The following is a 19,219-nucleotide window of genomic DNA, read 5'->3' as shown; positions in this document are numbered from 1 at the left end:
TACTGACCCTCCGACAGTGCAGCACTCCCTCAGTACTGACCCTCCGACAGTACAGCGCTCCCTCAGTACTGCCCCTCCGACAGTGTGGCGCTCCCTCAGTACTGCCCCTCCGACAGTGCAGCGCTCCCTCAGTACTGCCCCTCCGACAGTGCAGCGCTCCCTCAGTACTGACCCTCTAACAGTGCAGCGCTCCCTCAGTACTGACCCTCTGACAGTGCAGCGCTCCCTCAGTACTGCCCCTCCGACAGTGCTGCGCTCCCTCAGCACTGCCCCTCCGACAGTGCAGCGCTCCCTCAGTACTGCCCCTCCGACAGTGCTGCGCTCCCTCAGCACTGCCCCTCCGACAGTGCAGCGCTCCCTCAGTACTGACCCTCCGACAGTGCAGCGCTCCCTCAGAAACTTAGCTAGACCAGCCACATAAATACCGTGGCTACAAGAGCAGGTCAGAGGCTGGATATTCTGTGGCGAGTGTCTCACCTCCTGACTCCCCAAAGCCTTTCCACCATCTACAAGGCACAAGTAAGGAGTGTGATGGAATACTCTCCACTTGCCTGGATGAGTGCAGCTCCAGCAACACTTGACGTAAGAAAACTCACTAAGCACTTGGTTGTGTATAAAACGAGGCTTTAATCAACTGTTTCACAACCATGAGATTCTAGTTACATCACTAGTTCCTGGTTACAAAAACATCCTGAGCAAGCTGGGCCCACGCCCGAGTATTTATACTCCTTGGACGGCGCCACCAGCTGGCCGCCCAGTGTTACTTCATGAGTCATTTCTTCATGACTGATAAGATTCATGACAACACTCAAGAAGCTCGACACCATCCAAGTCAAAGCAGCCCGCTTGATTTGCACCCCATCCACCACCTTAAACATTCACTCCCTCCACCACCGGCACATCGTGGCTGCCGTGTGTACCATCTACAAGATGCACTGCAGCAACTCGCCAAGGCTTCTTCGGCAGCACCTCCCAAACCCGCGACCTCTTCCACCTAGAAGGACAAGGGCAGCAGGCGCATGGGAACACCACCACCTCCAAGTTCCCCTCCAAGTCACACACCATCCTGACTTAGAAATATGTCGCCGATCCTTCATCGTCGCTGGGTCAAAATCCTGGAACTCCCTCCCGAATAGCACGATCAGAGTATCTTCACCACACGGACTGCAGCGGCTCAAGAAGGCGGCTCACCACCACCTTCTCAAGGGCAATTAGGGATGGGCAATAAATGCTGGCCTTGCCAGTGACGCCCACATCCCAGGAATGAATTAAAAAAAATGAGAGAAACTGTTTTCTGTGGTGGGGGGAGTCCAGAACAAGGGGCCATAATCTTAAAATTAGAGCCAGGCTGTACAGGGGTGATGTCAGGAAGCACTTTTTCACAAAGGGTATTGGAAATCTGGAACTCTCTCCCCCAGAAGGCTGTGGATACCGGGGTCAATTGAGCTTTCAATACTGGGATTGATAGATTTTTGTTGGGTAAGGGTATCGAGGGACGTGGAGCAAAGGCGGGTAGATGGACCGGAGGCGAGGGGATGGGGATGGGGCCGGAGGGGATGGGATGGGGTCGGAGGGGAGTGGATGGGGTCGGAGGGGATGGGGATGGGGCCGGAGGGGATGGGATGGGGTCGGAGGGGAGTGGATGGGGTCGGAGGGGAGGGGATGGGGTCGGAGGGGATGGGGTCGGAGGCGATGGGATCGGGTCGGAGGGGATGGGGTCGGAGGGGATGGGGATGGGGTCGGAGGGGATGGGGATGGGGTCGGAGGGGATGGTGATGGGGTCGGAGGGGATGGGGATGGGGTCGGAGGGGAGGGGATGGGGTCGGAGGTGGGGGGATGGGGTCGGAGGGGATGGGGTCGGAGGGGAGGGGATGGGGTCGGAGGGGATGGGGTCGGGTCAGAGGGGATGGGGTCGGAGGGGATGGGGATGGAGTCGGAGGGGATGGGGTCGGAGGGGAGGGGATGGGGCCGGAGGGGAGGGGATGGGGTCGGAGGGGATGGGGTCGGAGGGGATGGGGATGGGGTCGGAGGGGAGGAGATGGGGTCGGAGGGGAGGGGATGGGGCCGGAAGCGAGGGGATGGGGCCGGAGGGGAGGGGATGGGGCCGGAGGGGAGGGGATGGGGCCGGAGGCGAGGGGATGGGGTCGGAGGGGAGGGAATGGGGTCGGAGGGGATGGGGTCGGAGGGGATGGGGTCAGAGGGGAGGGGATGGGGTTGGAGGGGATGGGGTTAGAGGGGAGGAGGCAGAGTTGGTGTTGTGCGAGCCGTGGTTATGCCAGACTCGGCGGTGATTTTCTCCTTTACCGGTGACAGGCCCCCGGCGAGGCAGAGGCCACGTGCGCGGCGCTGGTGAAAGCCGGGAAGGTTCACTGCACAGCCACTGAGGACATGGATGCTCTCCCGTTCGGATGTACCTTGCTCGTCCGGAACGTCAACGCCAAGAAGGACGCGTGAGTTTGAAATCAACAGGCCCGAGCGCGGGAGGGCGAGGCGCCTCGCGAAGACACACGGTCCTTCCGCCGGCAGAGGTGGCGAGAGTCAGGAGTGCAATCCCAGGGAGAGAGAATCCCAGAGAGAGAGATGTTGGATTTACGAGGATGTTGCCTGGGCTGGGGAATTTTAGCCCTGAGGAACGATTGGAGAGGCTGGGGTTGTTTTCTTTGGAACAGAGGAGGCTGACGGGAGACCTAATTGAGGTGTATAAAAATGATGAGGGGCCTGGATAGAGTGGATAGGAAGGACCTATTTCCCTGAGCAGAGAGGCCAATAACCCGGGGGCAGAGATTTAAAGTAATTGGTCAGAAGTTTAGAGAAGATTTGAGGAGAAATGTTTTCACTCAGAGGGTGGTGGGGGTCTGGAACTCACTGCCTGAAAGGGTGGGAGAGGCAGAGACCCTCATTGCATTTAAAAAGTACTTGGATGTACACTTGAAGTGCCGTAACCTACAGGGCTACGGACCGAGAGCTGGAAAGTGGGATTAGGCTGGATAGCTCTTTGTCGGCCAGCACGGACAAGATGGGCCGAATGGCCTCCTTCTGTGCTGTAAATGTCTATGATTCTATGAGAGAGCGAATCAAGAGAGAGAGAGAGAGTCCCATGGAGAGGGTTAACTAACAGAAAGCAGAGAGTCGGGATCAATGGGTCATTTTCCGGTTGGCAAACGGTAACTAGTGGGTGCCACAGGGATCGGTGTTGGGGCCTCAACTATTTACAATCTACATTAGTGACTTGGATGAAGGGACCGAGTGTAATGTAGCCAAGTTTGCAGATGATACAAAGATGGGTGGGAAAGCAAGTTGTGCAGAGGACTCAAAGAATCTGCAAAGGGATATAGACAGGCTAAGTGAGTGGGCAAACATTTGGCAGATGGAGTATAATGTGGGAAAGTGCGAGGTTATCCACTTTGGCAGGAAAAATAAAAAAGCAAATTATTATTTAAATGGAGAGAGATTACAAAATGCTGCAGTTCAGAGGGACCTGGGGGTCCTTGTACATGGAACACAAAAAGTTAGCATGCAGGTGCAGCAAGTAATCAAAAACGCAAATGGAATGTTGGCCTTTATTTCAAGGGGGTTAGAATATAAATGCAGGGAAGTCCTGCTACAACTGTACAGGGTAATGGTGAGACCACACCTGGAGTACTGCGTACAGTTTTGGTCTCCTTATTTAAGGAAGGATATACTTGCATTGGAGGCAGTTCAGAGAAGGTTCACTAGGTTGATTCCTGAGATGAGGGAGTTGACTTATGAGGAAATGAAGAATGAGAGGGGATCTCATTGAAACTTATAAAATTCTGACAGGACTGGACAGACTAGATGCAGGAAGGATGTTCCCGATGGCGGGGGAGTCCAGAACCAGGGGTTACAGTCTAAGGATAAGGGGTAAGCCATTTAGGACAGAAATGAGGAGGAATTTCTTCACCCAGAGAGTGGTGAACCTGTGGAATTCTCTACCACAGAAGCCAGTAGAAGCCAATTCATTAAATATATTCAAGAAGGAGTTGGATATATTTCTTAAGGCTAAAGGGATTAAGGGGTATGGGGAGAAAGCAGGGACAGGGTACTGAATTTGGATGATCAGCCATGATCTTATTGAATGGCGGAGCAGGCTCGAGGGGCCGAATGGCCTACTCCTGCTCCTATCTTCTATGTTTCTATGAAAGGTTGAGCAGGCTGGGCCTATACTCATTGGAATTTAGAAGAATGAGAGGTGATCTTATTGAAACATATAAGATACTGAGGGGGCTCGACAAGGTAGATGCAGAGAGGATGTTTCCCCTCGTGGGGAAATCCAGAACTCGGGGGCATAGTTTCAGAATAAAGGGTCGCACTTTTAGAACTGAGATGAGGAGGAATTTCTTCTCTCAGAGGGTTGTAAATCTGTGGAATTCTCTGCCCAGAGAGCCGTGGAGGCTGGGTCATTAAATACATTTAAGGTGGAGATAGACAGATTTTTGCAAGATAAGGGAGTGAAGGGTTATGGGGAGCGGGCAGGGAAGTGGCTTTGAGCCCAAGATCAGCCATGACCTTATTGAATGGCGGAGCAGGCTCGAGGGGGCCGAGTGGCCTATTTCTAATCCTATTTCTTATGTTCTTATGTGAGAGAGAAAGAGTCCCGGGAGAGAGAGAGAGAGAGTGAGGCCCGGGAGTGAGGGAGAGAGAGTTCCAGGAGTGAGGGAGAGAGAGTCCCGGGAGTGAGGGAGAGCGAGTCCCGGGAGTGAGGGAGAGCGAGTCCCGGGAGTGAGGGAGAGAGTGTCCCGGGAGTGAGGGAGAGCGAGTCCCGGGAGTGAGGGAGTGCGAGTCCCGGGAGTGAGGGAGAGCGAGTCCCGGGAGTGAGGGAGAGAGTGCCCCGGGAGTGAGGGAGAGAGAGTCCCGGGAGTGAGGAAGAGCGAGTCCCGGGAGTGAGGGAGAGAGTGTCCCGGGAGTGAGGGAGAGCGAGTCCCGGGAGTGAGGGAGAGAGTGTCCCGGGAGTGAGGGAGAGCGAGTCCCGGGAGCGAGGGAGAGAGTGTCCCGGGAGTGAGGGAGAGCGAGTCCCGGGAGTGAGGGAGAGCGAGTCCCGGGAGTGAGGGAGAGCGAGTCCCGGGAGTGAGGGAGAGCGAGTCCCGGGAGTGAGGGAGAGCGAGTCCCGGGAGTGAGGGAGAGCGAGTCCCGGGAGTGAGGGAGAGCGAGTCCCGGGAGTGAGGGAGAGAGTGTCCCGGGAGTGAGGGAGAGAGAGTCCCGGGAGTGAGGGAGAGCGAGTCCCGGGAGTGAGGGAGAGCGAGTCCCGGGAGTGAGGGAGAGCGAGTCCCGGGAGTGAGGGAGAGCGAGTCCCGGGAGTGAGGGAGAGCGAGTCCCGGGAGTGAGGGAGAGCGAGTCCCGGGAGTGAGGGAGAGCGAGTCCCGGGAGTGAGGGAGAGCGAGTCCCGGGAGTGAGGGAGAGCGAGCCCCGGGAGTGAGGGAGAGCGAGTCCCGGGAGTGAGGGAGAGCGAGTCCCGGGAGTGAGGGAGAGCGAGTCCCGGGAGTGAGGGAGAGAGTGTCCCGGGAGTGAGGGAGAGCGAGTCCCGGGAGTGAGGGAGAGCGAGTCCCGGGAGTGAGGGAGAGCGAGTCCCGGGAGTGAGGGAGAGCGAGTCCCGGGAGTGAGGGAGAGCGAGTTCCGGGAGTGAGGGAGAGCGAGTCCCGGGAGTGAGGGAGAGCGAGTCCCGGGAGTGAGGGAGAGCGAGTCCCGGGAGTGAGGGAGAGCGAGTCCCGGGAGTGAGGGAGAGCGAGTCCCGGGAGTGAGGGAGAGCGAGTCCCGGGAGTGAGGGAGAGCGAGTCCCGGGAGTGAGGGAGAGCGAGTCCCGGGAGTGAGGGAGAGCGAGTCCCGGGAGTGAGGGAGAGAGAGTCCCGGGAGTGAGAGCAAATCTGCAATGATGGCGCTGGGCCGCCTTCTGTGCCTGACACGAGAGAAACTCAATCCAGCTCCAGAGGCCCACCTCCCCCAGTCCCAATCTCCTCCAGCCCCGGGCCCAGCACATTCCAACTCTCGTCATCACCCCCACTACCACTAAAAGGATCTGAACATGGGTACAACCATCATGGTTTGCAGATGAATTGATAGCGTAGATAGGGAAACTTTTTCCACTGGTTAGGGACTCCAGGACAAGAGGAAAAAACCTTAAATTTACAGCTCGGAATGTGCGAAACTTTACATCGATAATGTAGTGTGTGTAACCGTTCTACCTTTAAGAGAACTATTGTATGTAACCGTCCACCTTTAAGAGAACTATTTTAGGTGTTGCACTACTTTATCTTGGCTGCGGTATACTGTAATACCGGTGGTGACCACACCGGCATATAAGTGCTGTGTAATGAGTGATTGGGCAGATTCGCCCTGACCTTCGAATAGTAAAGTCCTGTTAAAGTTTACTCTTGTAGTCTGTGTAATAATTTGCAATATAACACACAGATTTTACAGTGGCGACGAGTTCGATCTTACCCTGCGGCAGCGATACACCCGAAGCAGTTAACGAGCGTCGAGAAGAGGCATCCGCCCTCGTCGTTCTGCTGAGAGAAGACTCGAGTCTGCAGAGCAAGGAAGAAGGAAGAATTCAAACACGAAGCCTTCCATCAGCAACAGGCAATGATCGTCCCTTCTGTCACGGTGGTGAGTGAGCCGATCAGCCACGAGAAGCAAGTCGGCCACGTTGACTGTGAGTAGGGGGGAAATAAAAAGAAGCGGAGGATAAGGGCGGTGAACTCGACCATGGTCGGGGGAAAGGAGCCGGACAGAAGTCGGGGCCAGAGACGCTGAGACTGGGGCAGCGTAGGGCACGGAAGCCGCGGTACAAGCGGGAACGCAGCCGGTGTGAGAGACCGGGCTACAAGCGGGAACGCAGCCGGTGTGAGAGACCGGGCTACAAGCGGGAACGCAGCCGGTGTGAGAGACCGGGCTACAAGTGGGCTGGGAGACGCAACAGCGTCGTGAGACAGCTCGACCGCGACCGGCGAAAAAGGCCGGGCAGCTACCGAGGCCGCGAGGCGCTGCGACCGGGATCGTAAGACGCGGGAAGAAATAAAAAAAATAATAAATAAATAAAACCGCGGAGAACTCAGCCGCAGCCGGGGGAGGAAAGGACCGGACTGCGAGAGGGCTGGGAGGCGCGATTGGAAGCCGCTGAGGGAGAGACAGAGCCCGAGCGAGCGGGAGAGACAGAGCCCGAGCGAGGGGGAACGGGACCGAGCAAGGGAGACCGAGCGAGATTCCGCCCAGCGGCTGGAACTGTTCGCCGCCAACGGGTTGTCCCCAGCGCCGGTTGCCCTGCCGAGAAAAGGGAACAAGGAACGCACTGAAGCCGGCGCGCAGGCTGCGAACCCCGAAAGCCAGCGGTCGTCACCCGAGAGCAAAGCTTACCCCTCCCGCCAGGGGAAGAAACACGGGAAGCCGCCAGTAGGCGGGGAAGAAGACAGGAGCGGGAAACCGCCATTTTGAAAGGGGCGGGGAAGAAGACAAGCGCGGGAAACCGCCATTTTTGGAAAAAAAAAAGTAACGACCAAATTCGTTGTTGTTTCTCAGAAAGATAGTGAAGATGCCTAAGCATGGTAACATCAACGACTTCGATTCCGAGGTGGAAGATTGGGCCACGTATGTAGAACGCATCGAGATATATTGTGAGGCCAATAAAATAGCAGATGATGATAAAGCTCTAACCTTACTAAACTCAATGGGGGCGAAGACATACGGGCTATTGAAGCATCTTCTATCACCAGCTAAACCGGCGGATCAGACTTTCGCTAATATTGTTGCTGTCCTGAAGGATCATTTGAACCCCACACCGCTGATGTTGGCGGAACGATTCAAATTTTATGCGAGAATGCAACGGAAAGAGGAAAGCAACGCGGAATACTTGGTTGAACTGCGTAGATTAGCGAAATACTGTCAGTTTGGGGAAAATCTGACAGAGGCATTGAGAGACAAGTTCGTGTGCGGGTTGTCGAAGGAAGGAACACAAAAGCGACTGCTAGAAGAGAACGATCTTACACTTGATAAGGCTGTCCTTATTGCAGCATCGCACGAAGCCGCAGCGAGAGGCACTGCAGAAATGCAGCTGAAGGCAGCGGTACTCAGCGTGGATCAAATGACTTCGGGTACAACGAAATGTTATCGTTGTGGGAAGACAACACACGACCAGAACCAATGCTGGTTTAAAAACCAGGAATGTAGAAAATGTGGCAAGCTTGGTCACATAGCTAAAGTATGCCGGTCAGGAAAGAAGACCAGCAACAAAAAAAAGTCACCGCAGGAAAAGTACAGCAAGGTACACAAGGTGGCTGAGAAGAGTTCGGATGAACAGAATTCGGATTCAGACCCAAACGGCCAGGAACTGGGTAGTCTGAGAATTCACAATGTGAGTAAGGAAGCTGACCTACGAACTATCTGGGTCATGCTAAAAATAGCCGGAGTCCAAGTAAAAATGGAATTGGACACAGGATCAGCCCTATCAGTCATAAATCGAAGGGATTACAACCGGCTATTCTCACATATACCCTTGAGAGATACCAAGATCGTATTGCAGACATACACGGGGCATAAAGTACACCCCATCGGAAAGATAAAAGTCAAGGTGAGAGACAAGGGCAAAGAACACCAAGGAATGGACTTATATGTACTACCTGAGGGAGGTCCACCACTTCTGGGACGGGAGTGGATCAGGGAAATAAACATGGAATGGCACTACCTAAAAGCAATAACGAATGAGAACTCGGTGAAGACAATCAGCTCAGACTCTGAAACTGATGACGATAAGACCAGCCCAGGTGCGAAAGACAAGTCTAAAATGGACTTGCTGACTAAGGTTGGAAAAACGAAGGAGTGCATAAATGCTTATGCTTCAGAGGAGAACAAAGTTTCAGAACAGAATTCCACTGAACAACAACAACATAGTTTGACAGAGAGTTCTGAGCCTGTCCAGTTTACAGACATGCACAATTCTGAGGAACACCGGGCTCGAACTCAACTCCATTTCAAATTACAACAGCAATTAGAACAATTGAGTTGCCGTCTTGAGCAAGAGATGAAAGCAATGAAAAAGTTCTTTGACACAGAGTGGGAGAATCTGGAAAGACAACAGAAGCAGCTGATGGAGAAAAGGGAGCAGGAGCACACAAACCGTCTGCGCGAGGAGGCCAAACGAATCAAAGCTGATTCGGTTTCTGAAGGTGCGTGCTCTAATCTGGTGGAGCAAGATGTTCAGCAACTGAAGGCGCTTGTTAGCAGGTTGCAGGCAGAAAAGGCTGATTTGGTCGCCATGAATTCCGAGCTCCTACTGAAGTTGGGTGCAGCATCACCGGACGATTCATTTGTGGAAATTCGAATGGTGGAGGCTGCGGATGATGGCGAAGTAGAAACAGCAAAGGAGCCCCAGGGCAAGGTTATAAACATCCCTGCAGCTACTGGGAAACGGATGATGTTAGAAGAGTTAACAGTCAGCCAACTCCTTCATATGCTGAGGGACAAGACTCTGAAATGGGAACAATTTGAACATGAGCTTAAATCTTCAAAGGAGAGGGGGTTGGAGCTCTCAAAAGTTATTGAAATAGCTGAGGTTGCAACACAGACTGAGAAGATGGCAGCAGAGCAACCCTTGGATGCCAAAAGTACGCTGACTCACGTCAATGTTGAACAACAGAATGCGGAAACAACTGCTCCAGTAGAGGGATTGAATAATACGATCAATAAATCTCCGAATGAAGTTGAAGTATTGAAATCACGAATGAGGTCATTAGTAAGAGACTTGCAGGAAGCCCAGAAAAAGCTGGAGGAAGCTGAACACATGAAGAAGTCTCTTCAGGAGAGATGTCTGGAATTGGAACAAAAGCTGACTAACGTCCAGCTGGGCATGGAGGAAATAAAAGACCCTCTCGCTGGCCTAGCTCAGGACGACACCGATTATTACCACGTCCTGTTGAACGACACCGAATATAACGATGACCTGTTCTGCCCAGCTTGTGGGGAAATCTTCCGAAGTGCAAAAACCCTGAAGAATCACAAAAAGTCTTAAGAAACACCGGGAGATGGTGGCGCTGCTAAGGCAAGAGGAGAAAGAGGAGGAGGAACTGTGCATGCGGCTGGCAGCGGAGCACAGAGAGTCTCCAAGAAGCAGGAAAGGAAAAGACGAAACAGAAGAAGATGACCCATCTGAACCATTATCACCCCTACCAGATCACGCACGTGGTCCCTCCGAACGGAACCAAATCAGTTTGGAAGTAGAAAAACTTCCCAAGGTACTCAAGCTTTTAGAAGTCAGCAATGCTGGTTCAGAAGTGACGGAAGTTCAAGCTGTTAAGTTCAGTGAAGGACTATTGGATGAGTCACCCCAGCAAAGTGAACCGACTACACCACAGGGAACTGCTACACCACCGAGGCGTTGTCCAGACCGAGTCAAGAAGCACAGGAGGCGCCTCCACAGAGACTGAATCTGTGAACTGTTTTCCACAGAGACTGAATCTGTGAACTGTTTTCCGCAGAGACTACATCTGTGAACTGTTTTTACATGAAGTTGGATATATGTTATGATGTTATGTTTAATGGGGAATAAGTATGTTGTAAGCTAAAAAGGGAAGATTGTAGTGTATGTAACCGTTCTACCTTTAAGAGAACTATTGTATGTAACCGTCCACCTTTAAGAGAACTATTTTAGGTGTTGCACTACTTTATCTTGGCTGCGGTATACTGTAATACCGGTGGTGACCACACCGGCATATAAGTGCTGTGTAATGAGTGATTGGGCAGATTCGCCCTGACCTTCGAATAGTAAAGTCCTGTTAAAGTTTACCCTTGTAGTCTGTGTAATAATTTGCAATATAACACACAGATTTTACAGATAAAGCCAGTCACGCGGAGAGGTCCAGTAACATAACCACTACACCACCGTACCAATTAACAGTTAGCGAGTGTTTGATGGGACAGTGTTGAGGGAGCTTTACTCTGTATCTAACCCGTGCTGTACCTGCCCTGGGAGTGTTTGATGGGGACAGTGTAGAGGGAGCTTTACTCTGTATCTAACCCGTGCTGTACCTGCCCTGGGAGTGTCTGATGGGACAGTGTAGAGGGAGCTTTACTCTGTATCTAACCCGTGCTGTACCTGCCCTGGGAGTGTTTGATGGGACAGTGTAGAGGGAGCTTTACTCTGTATCTAACCTGTGCTGTTCCTGCCCTGGGAGTGTTTGATGGGACAGTGTAGAGGGAGCTTTACTCTGTATCTAACCCGTGCTGTACCTGCCCTGGGAGTGTCTGATGGGACAGTGTAGAGGGAGCTTTACTCTGTATCTAACCCGTGCTGTACCTGCCCTGGGAGTGTTTGATGGGACAGTGTAGAGGGAGCTTTACTCTGTATCTAATCCGTGCTGTACCTGCCTTGGGAGTGTTTGATGGGACAGTGTAGAGGGAGCTTTACTCTGTATCTAACCCGTGCTGTACCTGCCCTGGGAGTGTTTGATGGGACAGTGTAGAGGGGGCTTTACTCTGTATCTAACCCATGCTGTACCTGCCCTGGGAGTGTTTGATGGGACAGTGTAGAGGGAACTTTACTCTGTATCTAACCCGTGCTGTACCTGCCCTGGGAGTGTTTGATGGGACAGTGTAGAGGGAGCTTTACTCTGTATCTAACCCGAGCTGTACCTGTCCTGGGAGTGTTTGATGGGACAGTGTAGAGGGAGCTTTACTCTGTATCTAACCCGTGCTGTACCTGCCCTGGGAGTGTTTGATGGGACAGTGTAGAGGGAGCTTTTCTCTGTATCTAACCCTGTGCTGTACCTGTCCTGGGAGTGTTTGATGGGTCAGTGTAGAGGGAGCTTTACTCTGTGTCTAACCAGCGCTTTACCTGCCCTGGGAGTGTTTGATGGGACAGTGTAGAGGGAGCTTTACTCTGTATCTAACCCGTGCTGTACCTGCCCTGGGAGTGTTTGATGGGACAGTGTAGAGAGAGCTTTACTCTGTATCTAACCCATGCTGTACCTGCCCTGGGAGTGTTTGATGGGTCAGTGTAGAGGGAGCTTTACTCTGTATCTAACCCGTGCTGTACCTGCCCTGGGAGTGTTTGATGGGACAGTGTAGAGGGAGCTTTACTCTGTATCTAACCCGTGCTGTACCTGCTCTGGGAGTGTTTGATGGGTCAGTGTAGAGGGAGCTTTACTCGGTATCTAAACCGAGATAAGGAGAAAGAGAGAGAAGGAGGGACATACACACAGAGAGGCAGAGAGACATACAGACCGCGGGAGAGAGACAGAGAGAGGCTAGAAGGTTTGGTGGGATTGACCTCCGCTTGTTGGAACTAACAGTCTTCTCTGTACCTAAACATTCTCATGTTCCATTGATTGAGTCATTTTTCCCTCATTTTTAGAAGGGTCGAAGAATTCTCTTTGCCGGATATCTTGAAAGCTCTGGACCTCAGTCAGGAGCAGGTTCGTAAAGTTCAAGTCACCATGTTCTCCGTTAGTTTCTGACCATTTGTCCATCCGTCTAGCTTCAAATGCCATCCATCTTTGTCCCTGGGCTGTGAAGGTAGAATCATTCCCTTATCCTGCGACTGTGAGACTAGAATCCGGCTCGCGAGCACCGTGTCCCACAGTTCACGCTCGCTTTGCGTTTTAAATGGAGAAATCTAGATGAAGGGCCGAGGCCTCGGGGGGCGGCGGGGGTGGGCAGGACAACACCAAGGTTATCTCGGGGCAGGAATACTAAGGGGAGGAAGTGATGCTTCAGTTGTATAAAGCTCTGGTCAGACCCCATCTGGACACTGGGTTCAGTTCTGGGCCCCGCACCTCAGGAAGGATATATTGGGCTTGGAGGGGGTGCAGCTCAGATTCACCAGAATGACACCGGGACTAAGAGTTAAATTATGAAGAGAGGTTGCGCAGACTGGGCTTGTATTCCCTTCAGTATAGATATTTAAGGGGTGATCTAATTGAGGTGTTTAAGATGATTAAAGGAGTTGATAGGGTCGATACGGAGAAACTATTTCCTCTGGTGGGGGGAGTCCAGAACAAGGGGGCATCAGCCTACAAGAGTAGGAAAGTTCTCCCTGGTGTTCTAAGGCCAATATTTATCCCTCAACCAACATCACTAAAACAGATTGTCTGGTCATTTATCTCATTGATGTTTGTGGGAGCTTGCTGTGCACAAATTGGCTGCTGCGTTTCCTACATTACAACAGCGACCAGACTTCAAAAAGTACTTCAGTGGCTCTAAAGCGCTTTGGGACGTCCCGAGGATGTGGAAGGCGCTATATAAATGCAAGATCTTCTTCACAGTGAGGATGTGGGGAGGAAGAAGAGGTGACGATGGGAATAGAAAGGGAGGAGGGGTAGCATTGCTAGTAAAAGAGGGGATAAATGCAATTGAAAAGAAGGATATTAACTCAGTTAATACAGAATCTATATGGGTGGAGCTAAGAAATAGCGAGGGGCGAAAAACATTAATAGGAGTGGTATATAGGCCTCCAAATAGTAAAATAGAGGTTAGGGAGGGCATCACGAGGGAAATTAGAGAAGCGTGCAATAAGAGCACAGCTGTCATCATAGGTGACTTTAACTTACATATAGATTGGACTAGCCTAATCAGTAAAAATAATGAGGAGGAGGAATTCCTTGAGTGTTTAAGGGATGGTTATCTGGATCAATATGTCGAGGAACCAACTCGGGAACAGGCTATATTGGACTGGGTACTGTGCAATGAGAAGGGACTAATCAGTAATCTTGTTGTACGGGGACCCTTGGGTCAGAGCGATCATAACATGATCGATTTCTCACTCGAAATGGAGAGCGAAGAAATTGACTCAGAGACTAAGGTCCTGAATTTAAACAAGGGGAATTATGATGCCATGAGACGGGAACTGAGTAGGTCTGATTGGACAACGTTCCTGGGAGGACTGGAGGTAGATAAACAATGGCAAACATTTAAAGATAGAATGACAAAATTGCAAAAATTGTTTATACCAATCTGGCATAAAAGGAAATCTAAAAAGGTGACTCAACCGTGGATAACAGGGGAAATTAGAGACAGCATAAAATCCAAAGATAGGGCGTATAAAATAGCCAAAAAAAGCGCCAGAGCGGAAGATTGGGAACAGTTTAAGATAGAGCAAAGGAGGGCAAAGGGCATGATCAAGAGGGGCAAAATAGCTTACGAAAACAAGCTGGCGGAAAATATAAAAACTAACTCCAAAAGCTTTTATAAATATATCAAAAGGAAAAGACTGGTGAAAACCAAAGTTGGTCCATTGCAGTCAGATACGGGGGAATATATAATGGGAAATAAGGAAATGGCAGATCAACTAAATGCATACTTTGGGTCAGTCTTTACGAAGGAAGACACAAAAAACCTCCCTGGGATATCGGGAAAAATAGGGACATTGGCAAAGGAGGAACTGACGCAAATCAATATCTCTAAGGATATGGTGTTAAGGAAGCTAAAGGGATTGAAGGTGGACAAATCCCCAGGGCCTGATAACATGCATCCTAGGGTACTGAAGGAGGTGGCCCTAGAGATAGCGGATGCACTAAGGATGATTTTTCAGAATTCATTAGACTCGGGAACAGTGCCGATGGATTGGAGGGTAGCTAACGTTACCCCACTATTCAAAAAGGGGGGTAGGGAAAAAGCAGGTAATTACAGACCTGTAAGCCTTACATCAGTTGTGGGCAAAATGCTGGAGTCCATCATTAAGGATGAAATAGCGGAGCACTTAGCAAATGGGGACAGGATAGGACAGAGTCAACATGGATTTACAAAGGGTAAATCGTGCTTGACTAATCTATTGGAATTTTTTGAGGGAGTAACTGGTAGAATAGATGGGGGAGAGCCAGTAGATGTGGTGTACCTGGACTTCCAAAAGGCCTTCGATAAGGTCCCACATAAAAGATTAGCATGGAAAATTGAGGCTCATGGGATAAAGGGGAAAGTTTTGGCGTGGATAGGGAACTGGCTGTCAGATAGAAAACAGAGAGTTGGAATAAACGGCTCATTTTCTGAATGGCAGGCAGTAACAAGTGGGGTACCACAGGGATCTGTCCTGGGCCCCCAGCTGTTCACAATTTACATTAATGACCTGGATCAGGGAGTCGGATGCAGCATTTCCAAATTTGCAGACGACACTAAACTAGGAGGGGGGGTGGGCTCAGAGGAAGAGACCAGGAAGCTCCAGAGCGATTTGGACAGACTGGGCGATTGGGCGGATAAATGGCAGATGCACTATAATGTGGACAAGTGCGAAGTTATCCACCTTGGGTGCAGGAACGGGAGGGCAAATTATTATTTAAATGGCAATAGATTGGGAGAGGGGGAAGTACAGAGAGACCTGGGTGTTCTTGTACACCAGTCACTGAAGGCGAGCATGCAGGTGCAACAGGCGGTCAAGAAGGCAAACGGTATGCTGGCCTTCATAGCAAAAGGGTTAGAATACAGGAACAGGGATACCTTGCTGCAGCTGTACAGGGCACTGGTGAGACCACACCTCGAGTACTGTGTACAGTTTTGGTCGCCTCATCTGAGGAAGGATGTTCTTGCCATGGAGGGGGTGCAGCGGCGATTCACCAGGCTGATACCAGGAATGGCGGGAATGACCTATGAGGAGAGACTATGTAGTTTAGGGATGTACACACTGGAGTTTAGAAGATTGAGAGGGGACCTCATAGAAGTGTATAAAATTCTGACAGGTCTAGACAGACTGGATGCAGAAGGAATGTTTCCCTTGGCGGGTGAGAACAGAACTAGAGGACATAATTTAAGGATAAGGGCTAAACCATTTAGGACAGAGATGAGGGGGAATTTCTTCACTCAGAGAGTGGTGAACCTGTGGAACTCATTGCCACAGAGGGCAGTGTACGCCAGCTCATTAAATATATTTAAGAGGGAATTAGATATATTTCTACGGGCAAAAGGGGTTAAGGGTTACGGAGAGAAGGCGGGGACGGGATACTGAATTAAAGGATCAGCCATGATCTCATCGAATGGCGGAGCAGGCACGAAGGGCCGAATGGCCTACTCCTGCTCCTATCTTCTATGTATCTATGTATCTATGTAACTTGGGAGGAACGAGGAAGGATAGGCCGGAGAAACCTGACACAAGTAGCCTCGAGTCAGATGAAGATTGGCCACTTGGATGAAGACTCTGAGGGTGACGGGATGAGGAGGGGGTTGTGGGGGGGGAACAAAGCCAGCAATCTGATAGAATGCAGAGCCTGTTCACCTGCTTGGAGACAAAATCACCAGTGAGAGGAATATCCGGGTAGTTTGTTTTACCCAGTGTTACCTGACCACATCAAGGCTGCAAGATAGCTTAGACTACACTAGGACATGGAGAATGTCTAGACTTGTGGGGAGTCCAAAGATAGTCACCAATAAATCCAATCAGGAGAAATTTCTTTTACCCAGAGAGTGGTGAGAATGTGGAACTCGCTACCACAGGGAGTGGTTGAGGCGAATAGCAGAGATGTGTTTATGGGGAAGCTCGATAGATTCGAAGGATATGTTGATAGGGTGAGATGAAGAGGTGAGATGAAGAGGGGTGGGAGGAGGCTCGTGTGCAGCATGAACACTGGCACGGACCAGTTGGGCTGAATGGCCTGTTTCTGTGCTGTACATTCTCTGTAAACGAGTGGCCCTTTGGCAGGGTATTCCTCTGACCATCACCAGAGGGAAGATAACTGACCTCTCGTTCCTGACTTCACCTCTTTTCTTCCGTCGCTTTTCTAGTTCGTTGATCTCTGCATTCTGATGGGATGCGACTACTGCGATAAGATTAAGGGCATCGGACTAAAGCGAGCTCTACCCCTTATTCAAAGTCACAAAAGCATCGAGGAGGTTATCAGGAACATTGACTGTTTGGTAAGTGCCGGAGAAACATCGCTAACTCTGAGAGGTTGGGCACTGTGCCACAGATAATCAATGACTACAGTCATCACTCGGCACCGTTAACACTACCGATTCCAGCCTAGAGTAAGGGACACTTATCTCAAGTACTTCCAATGTTGCTCATAAATGTCCCACCACACTGCTACCAGGACCCCACAGCTATCTCGTAGAAATCCCACTACAACTCCATCACACTGCAGTCGTTGTGATCTGGAACGTGCTGCCTGAAAGGAAGCAGATTCAATAGTAACTTTCAAAAGGGAATTGGATAAATACTTGAAAAGGAAAATTTGCAGAGCTGTGGGGAAAGAGCAGGAGGAGTGGGACTGATTGGAGAGCTCTTTCAGAGAGACGGCACTGGAACGATGGGCCAAATGGCCTCCTTCGCTGAGGAGGACAGGGGCATGGGGAGGATGACCGAGTAAAGCGAGACACGGGCGAAGTGGGTAAACGGTCAGATGGACAACGAGAAGCAGAAACAAATGCGTTGGCGGCGGCAACCCAAGGGCGACCCCTTGGCTCAGTTTTCTTTCTTGCCTTGGCAGAAATACCGTCCGCCAGAGGGCTGGCCTTTCAGAGAGGCCCGGGAACTGTTCCTGCAGCCCAAGGTGGTGAACGTCGAGGAGGTGACTCTGGAGTGGAGGAGCCTGGACGAGGAGGGCCTGGTCCAGTTACTCGTGCATGAGAAAAACGCCAAGTACGTGACTAGCATCGCCTGCGGGCGCCATTTCCCTCCTCCCCCCCCCCCCCAGTCTCTCCGACCTTTCGCCGTGATCGGGGCAAGAACAGGGACTCAAAACGCGACAAAACCGTTCTGGCTCATGATCGTGGCAGAAACTGTGCGATGCGATCTTCGCCCAGAATCAGCGAGAGCTGGAGTATTGTGGCCAATTCTGGGCACCACACTTTAGGAAGGATGTCAAGGCCTTGGGGAGGGCGCAGAGGAGATTTACTAGAATGGTTCCAGGAATGAGGGACTTAAGATACATGGAGAGACTGGAGAAGCTGGGATTGTTCTCCTTAGAGCAGAGGGTTAAGGGGAGAGGCTGGGTCATGAAATACATTTAAGGTGGAGATAGACAGATTTTTGCAAGATAAGGGAGTGAAGGGTTATGGGGAGCGGGCTGGGAAGTGGCTTTGAGCCCAAGATCAGCCATGATCTTATTGAATGGTGGAGCAGGCTCGAGGGGCCAAGTGGCCTATTCCTGCCCCTAATTCTTATGTTCTTATTTGATAGAGGTGTTCAAAACCATGAAGGATTTCAGTAGAGTAAATAAGGAGAAACTGTTTCCAGTGGCAGGAGGGTCGGTAACCAGAGGACACAGATTTAAGATCATTGGCAAAGGAACCAGAGGGGAGATGAGGAGAATTTTTTTTACACAGCGATCTGGAATGCGCTGCCTGAAAGGGCAGATTCAATAGTAACTTTCAAAAGGGAATTGGAGAAATACTTGAAGGGAATATTTTGCACAGCTATGGGGAAAGAGCAGGGGGAGTGGGACTAATTGGAGAGCTCACTCACACAGCTGGGCAGGCACGATAAGAACATAACATAAGAACATAAGAAATAGGAGCAGGAGTAGGCCAATCGGCCCCTCGAGCCTGCTCCGCCATTCAATAAGATCATGGCTGATCTGATCCTAACCGCCAATCTACTATCACAGAACTATCTCCTGAATCTAACAGAATTAGACACATGAAATAGGAGCAGGATCAGGCTACACGGCCCCTGGGCCCACTCCACTACCCACAGGGCCATGACCGATCCGAACCTAGACTCATGTCCAAATTCCTGCCCGCTCCCCATAACCCTTAATTCCCTTTACTTCTAGGAAACTGTCTATTTCTGTTTTAAATTTACGTAATGATGTAGCTTCTCCAGCTTTTTGGGGCAGCATATTCCATGGACCTACCACCCTCTGAGTGAAGTAGTTCCTCCTCATCTCAGTTTTGAAAGAGCAGCCCCTTATTCTAAGACTATGCCCCCTAGTTCTAGTTTTACCCATCATCGGGAACATCCTCCCCGCATCCACCCGATCCAAACCCTTCACAACCTTATATGTTTCAATAAGATCGCCTCTCATTCTTCTGAACTCAAAATGAGTAGAGTCCCAATCTACTCAACCTCTCCTCATATGTCCATCCCCTCATCCCCGGGATTAACCGAGTGAACCTTCTTTGTACTGACTCGAGAGCAAGTATGTCTTTTCTTAAGTATGGACACCAAAACTGTATGCAGTATTCCAGGTGCGGTCTCACCAATACCTTGTACAACTGAAGCAATACCTCCCTATTTTTATATTCTATCCCCCGAGCAATGAAAGCCAACATTCCATTGGCCTTCTTAATCACT

At 50.9% G+C, this 19,219-nt stretch overlaps 1 protein-coding gene across 1 annotated transcript in view; it reads left to right on the top strand.

The window, feature by feature from the left end:
• LOC147116846 (flap endonuclease 1-like) overlaps positions 1-19,219 on the top strand; it is a 76,802-nt gene that overhangs the window by 41,962 nt on the left and 15,621 nt on the right. Inside the window, exons 8-11 of the mRNA XM_085987249.1 lie at positions 2,314-2,450; positions 12,356-12,416; positions 16,708-16,839; positions 17,412-17,563. Coding sequence (XP_085843375.1) covers positions 2,314-2,450; positions 12,356-12,416; positions 16,708-16,839; positions 17,412-17,563 — 482 coding nt within the window. The remainder of the gene's footprint in view (positions 1-2,313; positions 2,451-12,355; positions 12,417-16,707; positions 16,840-17,411; positions 17,564-19,219) is intronic.

Source organism: Somniosus microcephalus, chromosome 5 (genome assembly GCF_052327205.1).
Source record: "Somniosus microcephalus isolate GS21.2 chromosome 5, FLI_Smic_1.0, whole genome shotgun sequence".
Taxonomy (NCBI): Eukaryota; Metazoa; Chordata; class Chondrichthyes; order Squaliformes; family Somniosidae; genus Somniosus; species Somniosus microcephalus.
Note: the sequence above shows the minus strand (reverse complement) of the source record. Positions and strands in the feature narration are given on the sequence as shown.